The sequence below is a fragment of the Epinephelus moara genome, chromosome 4 (assembly GCF_006386435.1).
Source record: "Epinephelus moara isolate mb chromosome 4, YSFRI_EMoa_1.0, whole genome shotgun sequence".
Classification (NCBI taxonomy): Eukaryota; Metazoa; Chordata; class Actinopteri; order Perciformes; family Serranidae; genus Epinephelus; species Epinephelus moara.
Window position 1 is genome coordinate 37,235,081 of NC_065509.1, and position 11,431 is coordinate 37,246,511.

The 11,431-nt window shown below is 40.9% G+C and overlaps 1 protein-coding gene across 7 annotated transcripts in view; it reads right to left on the reverse strand.

Moving 5' to 3' along the window:
• The window catches only part of LOC126388603 (LIM and calponin homology domains-containing protein 1-like), a 114,206-nt gene that overhangs the window by 63,412 nt on the left and 39,363 nt on the right, over nucleotides 1-11,431 (reverse strand). For all 7 annotated transcript variants that reach the window (XM_050041801.1, XM_050041800.1, XM_050041803.1 and 4 more), the window contains exons 2-3: nucleotides 5,236-5,306; nucleotides 111-180 (exon numbers count right to left, since the gene is read on the reverse strand). In XM_050041801.1, the coding sequence (XP_049897758.1) occupies nucleotides 111-180; nucleotides 5,236-5,306 (141 nt within the window). The remainder of the gene's footprint in view (nucleotides 1-110; nucleotides 181-5,235; nucleotides 5,307-11,431) is intronic.

The following is an 11,431-nucleotide window of genomic DNA, read 5'->3' on the forward strand; positions in this document are numbered from 1 at the left end:
AATATGACAAGGAAGGAAAAGCAAGAGCGAAAGCATGGGAAAAGAAGATCGATGAGGATTTTAAGACCGTCTTACATTTTGGTAGAAATGCTGTCAGGTTGAGGACTTACCAGGCCAGCTATGGGTGTTGGAAGTCTGTTAATTTTCTTCACCAGGCCGGGTTTAATAGAGCTCAGCAACCTAAGAAAAGACACACAGGGAAGAATACATCACAAGCTGGATTTGAAAGCTTAAAGCAGAGTCATACCTTTAAAATGTATCCTCATGATGAGATGAGATGAATTTCTAAAATTTAAACCTAGCTCTGGCGGAGTGGAAGAACTGTCGGCAAAAAAGATGAAGAGTGTGTGAAACCGTGTGTGTGTCTTCAGAGAAAAGAGGAGGAACAAAAAGGGAGAAAGAAACATTTTTCAGGGTCCCACAGTGGCGTCTGGAAGGTTTATAATGACATAGATCCTAAATCAGAGCAGAGTATCTGTGCTTCTCCATTCACCCACTGGGAGCTGTTAAATAGTTCCAGTGCACTTCATATCCCAATGAACTACACATGTGAAGAGGTATGTCCTGCTTCTGTCATTTCTCATCACACACACACACACACACACACACACACACACACACACACACACACACACACACACACATTTGTTAGCATCCCACAACATCAGACAGCTTGTCAGTAATGAACAAGCCAGTTTCAGAGTTCACCTCTCTCCCTCTCTCCCACCTTGTCTCCAGTTTCATCTTTTGTGTAAGTTTTCATCAGAGGAAGCACTCTAATGATTCTGCCCTGTAAAGGAAAAACCCACCCTTGGATACTCTTACAGTATTAGATATCAGTGGTCCTGTGATGCTGATGGCATTCCAGCAGGTATTTGGAGATGAACTGCTGTAATTTACCTTTTTGGTGAACTCTACTTCCCTCAGGCTGCCTCATCTACTTCTGCTTCAGTTAGAGACTTTCTGCTGTACTGTATGTTTCCCAGAATAACTTTCAACAACCTCAAGAGAAGGGTGTTCTCAGTGCTACATACAATACGTGTAGGTGGGGAGAGTGGGCAATGGCAACAGTGAAGACAATATTTCCACTCTTGAAAGACTGCCTGGAATGAGAATTATCTTGCAGTCTGCTTTCTTTTATTTATTTTTTATTTCCCCCCACCAATCTTCTTCTTCTAAGATTGATTTCTCCCTGTGTGATTGTTGAGCATCAATACAGATGACTGTGTTTACAGAAATGTTTGAGGAAAAAAAATTGACTTGTTACAGCGTTAAAAGGAAGTGGGAATGACCACAAGAGTGAAAGTGCTTTCCTGGATTTTTAAAACACAGACATACTCAAAACAAACACAGTACAAGTGACATAAATATATCATCTTGTGATTATGTACAGGGACAAACACACTTCCTGACACCTGGTGCATCAGGAAAAAGAGGAAGAGGCTGGAGGGTGTTTCACTTGTGGAATTAGTGAGAGCCGTACACAGGAAGTCCGACGTGTTCTCTCCTCTGCTGCTTGGACACCATTTAAGTGCATTAATTGACTAAATGATATATAACCTGCTATATAATCTATAACCTGCTAAAGTATGTCAATAGACTCTTTAAATGTGCCCACTGTAATTTTCTTGTAAACAAACAAAAGTTATGTTTAAATGGTGAAAACTAAGCATGTTTGCATGGTTTGAATTTTTTTTTAAAATTTATTTATTTAGGTGAAATTTGGTGGACAGTCGTTAGTCAAAGCAGTAAGTGACAGAATCATTTGTCAAAAGAATTCATTACATTGCAAGATAAAACATTTTGACTATTCGTGCCATTTTTATTGTCTCATGAACTACCGCTCTTAGTAGCATAAAAAAGTCTGAATCACAATGGATATCATAACAGTCTAGCTAGCAGGTAAGTGCACCTAAAAGGCAGATCCAAATGCACCCAAATAATTTCTTAACACTTAAAATCATGTTTAAACTAAAATTACCACCTCGCAGATGTATACCTCTGCCAACCAGACAAGCTGCAGTTTATATTCTGTCCAGACTCATATGTAGCACTGACAGTAGCAAATGCTTCAAATATAGATGTTGCTGCAAAGCAGACACAAATCCTGAAATATGGATGCTTCTCACAGTTTCAAGGTGGGCACCCAAGATTAGTGTCACCAATTCAGTATCCAAACAAATGTCTCCCCTTCTGTTCCTGAATTATGACACTGAATACTGGCCAGAAAAGTGTTTCTGCAGAACATTATGACATCACAGTGAAGTTGACCTTTTCGATATAAAATGTATTTTTATCCTATTAAAATCTTATCTGAAATTCTGTCTTAGGGACATATGAATTCTTGAGTTACGGACAAAAATGTGCTCTGTGAGGTCATGCTGACCTTTGACTGACAAAAATATAATCAGTTCATCCAAAGTCCAAGTGGACATTTGTGCCAAATTTGAGGAGATTCCCTCAAGGTGTTCTGGAGTTATCGCATTCACGAGAGTGGGACAGACAGATGGACAGACAACTATTGAATATAATGCCCCCAGCCATGGCTGTCACCACATCAAAGGAATAACAATGTTGGGAAACAGTTAAAAATTAACTAATTTGCCGTAACTACTAGGGATGGGTCACGATTTTTCGAATTTCGAATAGTCGTTTTATTTTGAAAAATCGATTTTTTAATGCGACTATTACTATTCGCCGTCTTATTTAGATGGTTGCTCCAGCTGAATCAGACGAATCTGAGATGTTGTCCAAAAAGCCGCGCAGTGATGCTGTGTCTGCCATCGCAACCCTGTTTGGCGAGGATTACAACGTGGAAACAGCGGACACATCTGCTGCTGAACTAAACTAGTACTGCCAGGACAAGACGTTCAAAATCAGTACGAGTATCATTTTCAGGTCAGTAGCGCATTATCCTGATTTATTAAGCAGTTTTGTTGTGATACTGAAAGTTGTTTTAACTTGCACAGGCACCTTTTGAGCTGTAACTGATGCATCGCTATGAGAAACAAATAAGTTTAACTTTCCCTTACCACGTTGCTTTAACATACAGAGATGTGTTTTAAGAGTAAGGATGTGCTGCCGTAAGGATTTGTTACTGTTTATTGGTGTCTTTTGAGGTTTCAAAATAAAAAGACCCGAGCTGTGAAAGTAATGATGAATGGATCTCTGTGTGCGTGGCTCTGGGAGGGGGGAGGGGAGGCGATTATTCGAAAAATTGTCGAATAGTTGCCATGATTTTCGAATAGTGTTTTTGCTTGTGCTGCCCATCTCTAGTAACTACTTATCCTGTTGGGGGTTGCTATTTCGACTGAAATTGGGCGAGAGACCGGGGGAACCCTGGACAGGTCGCCAGATTTTCACAGGGCTAACACATAAGCCCTTTTTATATAGGAATTGTGCAAATTTGCAGGAAAGCCCAACCAGTCTTTGCTCAGCATTGGCAGTATAAAAACAAAATCAGGGAGTGCAGCAAAATGCCGCCTGCCTACTTTTGTTCATACAGAATGTGCCTTTTTCAGGGCAATGGGGGGCGTGAGCAAGTAACAAAACGTGTAGCTCAGCGTGTGACGTAAACAGTGACGTGGGAGGGAAGCCGCGGCTGGTCAGTCCTTCGGCGATTCTCTCGTAAGTTGGCCTGTTCTTCACCGCCCCCGTCACTTGATGGTTAATGGCCTCTTCGTTTGTGAGGGTAAGGAGGGTGTGCAATTCTTTGTCTCCCCAGTTGCTCATAATTACAGTGTCTTTCAGGTTTTGCGTTTCCCTCTTGCTACTAGTACTAGCTGCTCATTCCTGCTATCAGCTGTTTCCTGTTTATCCACTGCCAGTGGCTCGCAGGTGCGGTGTCATCAACAGCTCCTCCCACAAGTCATCAGGGCACCTCGTTCATTTTAAAACCAAAAAGGTTCCGCCAATATGTTTACCCCTATGAGGCGGAAAATTGGGCACCTCGGATCACTTAGCCAATTCGGCTCTGTGTGTCTAAACGCTCAGCTTGCCGGCAAAACGGCCCAACATTCTCCAAAAATCTGGCAGTGTAAAAGGGGCTATAGAGAAAGACAAGCATTCACACCTACGGGCAATTTAGAGTCACCAATGAGCCTAGCCTGCATGTCTTCGGATTGTGGGAGGGAGCCGGAGTACCCGCAGAAAACCCACGCTGACATGGGAAGAACATGTTAACACCACAAAGAGGGGCTCTCCTACCCCAAGGTTCGTCCTGGACCAGGAACCCTCTTGCTGTGAGGCGACAATGCTAACCCCATTAAAAATGGCCGTCACAATTTCCCAGAGCCCACAGTGATGTCTTCAAATGTCTTGTTGGTGTTGTTGATGATAACTATGATGGCCCTGATGTTAACGCTGATGACTGTTCTTGGTAAAAAGTAAATACATTCTCCTGAGGTAAATTCTATTAATATTACTTCCTGGTTGTGTAAATCAGGGTCCAGAGCACCACCTTTAGATGTTCCTTGATACTCTAGAAATTCCACAACCAGTGGGGACACTGTTAAATTGGATGTGTTGTCTGTTTTCACAATTAACATGTTTTAAACATCGGGCTTGTGTAACTGAACTTGGCAGGAAGGAATGTGGAAGAAGTGTCTGTGTGTGTTTTCAGCCTCATTTTAACACCCCGACTCATTAAGAATGGGCAGGCAAGAGTTCACTGTGTCGCACTGGAGGACAATTGAACAGGACAGCAGTCTCTCTGATCACTGGACCACAGTGTTGTCGCAAATCAGTGCACTTATGAGAGAAAAAACCTGATGTTCTTCCCCTTCTGAAGCATATGTGGTTATTCTAGGCTGACAGTGTTTCTTCTTTCTTACAAACTGATAGGACTGAGGAAAGCCAGGTACATAACTATATAAATTATAAAACTACAAATCTAATAAATAAAATTGCAAGAATAAATTGTGAGCGCTCACTTGACTATTTTGTAAACACTATGATTCTGACCCTTGAACTCAACCTCTCAGGACGGGAGCTTTCTCTACTGCTGCATCCATTTCAAGTCACATATAACACAATATCATCTCTATGTGTTAAGTAAAATAAAAACAGTCAAATAAAAGAACACATATTTCACAGTCACTCAAACAACAGTGAGAAAGCATCATTTGTTTCAGGAAGAGAAAAAGAGCAATAAAGATAAAAGCCCAAAAGACAGCTATTGGACAATTTAATTACTTGAGACGGTCATGTAAAAATGAAAATATAGTCAAAACTCACTCGCATAGCAGTATCCCATTCTCCAAACCTCCTCTGAAGTCCTTGTCACCAAAGCATCTTCCTGTCACAGCCTACGGAGAGAACAAAGGGAGTGAGTTAGCAAAATATAACAAGAACGGGGCTTAAGAACAAAAAACAGAACATCAAACAGTCAACTCAGTCTCTGAATCTGCAGCCGAGACACACCATCTCCACTAGATAACGAAGATATAAGCGCAGCAACCTTTATCAACACTCCTTTCACGTCTTTCCGTCACGGTGAATCCTGGGAATGGTATGAAGAGGTGCACAAAGAGCTGCCGGTCGTATATCAAGTCCCTCTCTAGTTAACAGTGCTAAACACTAACAAGCTTGACATAAGCCACAATCATCCCGACCAAACGGCCCTGGCAGGCTAATGTGTTGTGACAGGGGATTTATTGGGTAATAGTTACTCAGACCCTCTGAGGAGGAGAAGCTGTCTGTTTGCATGTATTTACATGACAACAGTACATTATCAGGCATGTGTGGCTTTCTGAGGCAAATATTGCAACACATATAAATGTCGGTTATTTGTTGCAAGACACTGAAGTGCACAAAACCCTGGGGCAGCAAACCTGTTCATGCTCAAAATATGTGTACGGTTCAGCTGTAGCAACATTTCCGAAACAAACTGAACCCAAATTGCTGTTTTCAGCCCTCAGCTTTAGCTCTGACCTTTCACCTTTCTTTATGCGAGTCAACAGGACATCTCATTAATGTATTTGAAGTCCCACATGAAAACACACAAACATCTAAGTGCAAACATAAACAGCAGCAGTGAAATTATCGTCTCCCACTCCATAATGTTGGCTGTTGTGAGACTTTAAAGACCAGGCCTACTTAACATCCATTTATTCTCACAAACACTGGCAGGGATTTGGCTTTTTAAAAACGGGGGACACTTTTGGACTGTTGGTTTGGAAGCCAAAACAATTACAAGATTAAATTTCCGGAGAGTTTTCTTTTACATTTATTTGCACAGCTGTGGAAAAAAGTGTGGAGATGTAGAGTGTCTGGGCCGGCTGTGTGTTTCGTTTCTGTCAGTCAGCTTCTTGGCTCATCGGGGAGCCTGGACCTGTTACAAAAGAAGTGGACTGCTGTGTGTCAGCGAGTAGGCCGACAGTAGGCCTCATTTCTGCTGCTGGGGGCTGGCAGGGGGGGTGGGGGATGAGGGGGGTACAGTGAGCCGTCAACTTTGGTGCTAGGGACTGAAAGAGAGGCAGATAAAGATAGACAAACAGAGAAAAGAAAGTGGCACAGATTTTCCCTGTATGCTGACATTTAGCTATTCACTGCCACTGCTCCCTACTGCGCCAGCACTTGTGTGAACAGGGCATTGTGTGCCTGGTGTTGACAGCACAAAAGTGATGAGTGAGGCCTAAAAGTCTGCTGCACAGAACAAACATATAGTCCACAAATACAATATTCTATGATTACAGTTCATGGTCCTGCTCTGGAGGATGACATTGTATTATTTGTTGATTCAAACACTGATGGACAGAACTAGCAAAGTGGTAAAGAAGAAAATGCTAAAAGCAAAACCAATGAGCACAGCATCTCTAAAATTCACCAATAGACATGTTACATCCACCGCAGTGTTGAAACGAACAAAAACTGAATGTAACGACAATCTGTGTTTAACAGGGGGCTTTAGACTAGGGATATCAGTTTCAATTCATTTTCAAGGAAAGAGAAAAAAAGCAAATTGTTTTGAAATACAAGAGGCCAGTGAGTGCTATATTGTAAAGCGCTGTCCATTGAGAGGTGGTGAAATTTTTATGTTTTGTGTTGTAAAGGTCTTGCCTTATGTTTCACTTTTGTTAGCTATACTAAGCCAGCCAGTCACAATAACATGCAGAACCGTAGGGCCCACTTCCCACACTCTGTTGCCCACATTAGCTCTGGCTGCTCTGCACTGCGAACCAACTGGTTCGGGTTAGAGCTAGCTAGAAGCGCCGCCAATTCGGCGATAACAGCTGGTAACACCAGTGTGGTGGCAGGACACATTGCTGTGGAAACATAGCGACCCCCTCTAGTTTCCCCCCAGCTAGCCCTGATGAGTAAGGGACTTCATTTTGAGCTGCAAGACCCTTTTAGCATCATTAACTATGTTAGTGCCAATGGTCGTGCTGACACTGCTAACGCTGCCAACAGTGATAACAAAGCTAAAGGGGTTTGTGGCTAAGAATTAAGCCGCTTACTCATTGGGGCAACTTAGGGGGACACTGGAGGGTGGGGACAATGTTTCCACAATCAATTGGGTTGAGATTGTGTTACTAGCTGTATGTCAGATGAGTGGCACTGCTAACTAGCTAGCTACCACCAGACCCAGGTGGTAGATCGATTGTTAACCATTAACATCCGTTCTTCAGGCAGAGCTGCATATGTACTGCACAGTGCACACATATGAGAGTAGTGTCTATCTTCTCATCTAACTTAAGGCAAATAAAGCAAATGATTGTATATTCCAGATGTTCTTTTAAATATATATAGGTTAGTAGAGCTGCTGTAACCTTAGGAAGTCAAACAGACGAGTTAACAAATACAGTCTAATGTTGCTAGACTGCATTTTCTCATTTACCAGCAAGCAGTAGGATACATAGCACTTATCCTCATCCTCCTCCTTTCTTACCTCTTGCCATTTCAACTGGGCTTCAGACTTAAGTTGCATGGCCAGAAAACTGTCTTTGGCTCTGCCCACTGAGGTTTAACTTAATCAATGAGATCAACTCTTTCACCAGATCTGCTGCTGAGAAATGTTTGTGAAACAATAAGTTCAATCTGTAGAAGACATCGGACTGTAGATCCCACTACTCTTAAATATTTCTGTCTTTTCTGCATCGGATAATTTCAAGATCTTAAGTCACAAAATAGCATTTCATAGTCTTTGCACGGTAGTAAATATCATTCCCAGGTATTTGCTGTAAATGTATAGTAACCCCAGAGTAAGTACATTAAAGAATTGCTTTCCCTGGTTTTGTTCATGGTCTGATCTCAGTCAAGATTCAGTGGCCTAGATACTTTTATATCTGCTGCTTAAAAAATCTGCAGCCGAGTAGATGACCTTGATTTAGGAGCTCCTCAATAAATGTGTCGCATGAATGTTAGTACTCCACTTACTAAAGATGGCTGACCTTTTCCTGCTTTGACATGTCGCATTTACAGTACTTTACCACACAGTAAATAAAGTCAGGTTTGGTTTCTTGTCTAAACATGAAACATGCTGGTTGCTGCAGGGGGTGAACCTTTATGCTTTGACTTACAGAACAGTCTCTGTAATAACTAGGCCAGCTCTTCACTAACCTTGTCAATGAGTGTGAGTGCACGGGGAGATTATAGTGTCATACCACGTTCACCAAAGAGACTTAAGTGTCACCACCTTTAAAAAAGATTCAAAGACAGTTTGAGGACAGAGTGGAGCAAAGTGAAGGAAAAAAGGAAAGGGCTGACAAAAATGACATTGTACTATTATTACAGTGAAAAACTTACGGAAAATTTACTTATGCAGATGCATTATGCTACAAGTGGTATTGTACAAGTTCCCAATTTGAAACACAGAAACTGCTCATACTCATGACTTCATATGAGAAAAAAAGACTAGACGCATAAAATCTGTGTATGTATTTGAATCATTTTTTCCATAGTCAATAAATCCTAAAAATAATTTAATTATCCCCTGGTGGGCTCAAACCTCCAGGTGGAAAACAGCGTCTCAAGGGTTAGGTCAATTAATATTGTGTCCTTTGGGGTTTATGCACATTAACATAAATTACATATTACTCTTCTGGCCATGACAAGAAAATGACAGGGATTCCGTTTTTCTCATTATCTCGCTGCTCAGTTTGGCAGTGGCTGCAGAGCTGCTAAGGACGTTGATTCATGTACATCTGTTGCTTCCATAAGTGTCATCCTGAGCTGAAGTAGCAAAGTACTGACTGACCAGAGGGTACACTTAGTTTGAGAAAGCACACACTTGGAAAACATATAATACAGAATCCACACATTTTTCTATTAGCAAATGCTGCGTGGAAGGGTTACACATGCTGGACTGTTGGGAAATACAATTTCACTGGACCCTCCAGCACTCACTGTTACCTTATCACCAGGAGGCTGATTGGCTGGAGGGCTTTGCATCTTGGTAGACAGCATTACCTTCTTGACTAATAGAATACCTCCTGAGTTACAGCAAGGAGCTTCAGCTAAAATAACATTGCTATAAAATTTGAGCTGGCATATTCCTTTCACATGCAAGAGTGTTATTTATGTTGGTTAAGGGCATAGGGTATAGAATACACCATAAAATGATGTGGCCATTAAACACTGAATCAGAAACCCTATCAGCATCAGATATAGTAAAGGAAGAAATAAAGTACCTATAGAAGACCACCCAGACTAATGTATTATTATTTCATGATCACAAAAGCAAATATTTAAATAGGAACATTAGGATAAATACAGTCTAATATGAATGTGATGCTGTTAGTTAACTTTCAAAACAGCCTGGCTGCCAGTGGTTTTACACCTTAGGGAAAAGAGATGAAGTAAACAAACTGTAGCCTACATATCATGGGCAGACAATGTGTTGTTAGCAATACTGAAGGTAGACGGCAGCATTTAAGTAGAACCAAGCTGTCCACTGTGCAAACTGATGTTAACAATGCAGTTTTCCCTGTTAAATGTTTGTCTGGTGGCTCGTTCAACAAGCTACGGTGAAGGACAACACGTGTGTTCTGGTTTGTGAGTGAGATAGGAAGGAGACTTTAGCATGAAAGCTAATGTGGGTTGTTGTCCAAAGTCTGTAGCTCTTGTGTTGTGCAGCAGGCTGCTGTCTGGCTCAGCCCAGTCTGTTCTGCAGGGGTGTAAATCACAAGATTCGTCACAATTTATTGGCATGATATGAGAGTTTAAAAATAAAGGCGTACCTTAAAGATAACTCCAAGTATTGATGTTTTCACTTAACATCAATAAGATTGGATAGTTGATCACTGAGTGAGTATATTGTTAAGGGGTGTAACAATACATTGATCTGGATTGATATATCGATTAAATGATCAATGATCCAATGTCATTGATGCAAAGAGAAAACATCAGTCGATATCATCATCTTTAGGATATACTCTTATTTTGAAAGTCTGTGTCACATCAAACAGGGCGGGCACATGGCAAGCAGCCAAGAGAAAGATGATGAGGATGTCATTTACTGGAAAATAAATCAGAAGTGTGGAAATAATTTGGATTTCGGAGAAAATACAGGTCAGCAGAAAGCACATGCCGTATGTAAACAATGCTGTTATGAGATAAACACGACATAATGTTACCTGCCTGGCTGAGCATCTCATCCTGCTAACTTCTTGCAACGACATTAGCTGTTCTGTTTTAACAATGTTCGGCTGAAAGAACGTGCAGGCTGAAATTCAACCTTACTGTTCTGTCGGGAGATACAGTGACTTAAGCCAGCGGTGAGAAACAAAAATAATAACATAACATGTAATTTGTTAAGCTATAAGTAGAGGGAAAAAGTCAGCTAGCCGCTAGGCTAATTTATGCAATGTAAACATGCTTAAGCTAATATTGGGCGACTAGAAAAAAAACAAAAAAACAATTGTTTTGTCTCTGAACCTTGACAGTTATTATTGGGTTGAAATTTATACCTTTGTTAAACAATGTTGTTGTTAATCCATGTTTTATGGCTGCTGGGAGAAGTTTGCCTTCAGGGCTTTAAGCCAGACAGTCCTGAGTCCAGTTTTAGGAAACAGATGATAGTTTTGGTTAAAATAAAAAGATTTCTATCAGAAAGGACTTTCTAACAGGGTTAACTCATCCCATGTGCTGTTTTGTGTGCGTTAGTAGAGTCAGTTTAAAGTAAAAAGTTATTTATATGTGGATCTTTTCTGGCCAAAAGCATCATGGCAGACTTTGTAATATCAGCAAATATCGTATTGTTGTCCAAAGAATGGATATACAGCGGTGTGAAAAAGTGTTTGCCCCCTTCCTGATTTCTTACTTTTTTGCATGTTTTCCACACTTAAATGTTTCAGATCATCAAACAAATTTAAACATTAGTCAAAGATAACACAAGTAAACACAAAATGCAGTTTTTAAATGAAGGGTTTTATTAATGAGGAAGAAAAAAATCCAAAGCTACATGGCCCTGTGTGAAAAAGTGTTTGCCCCC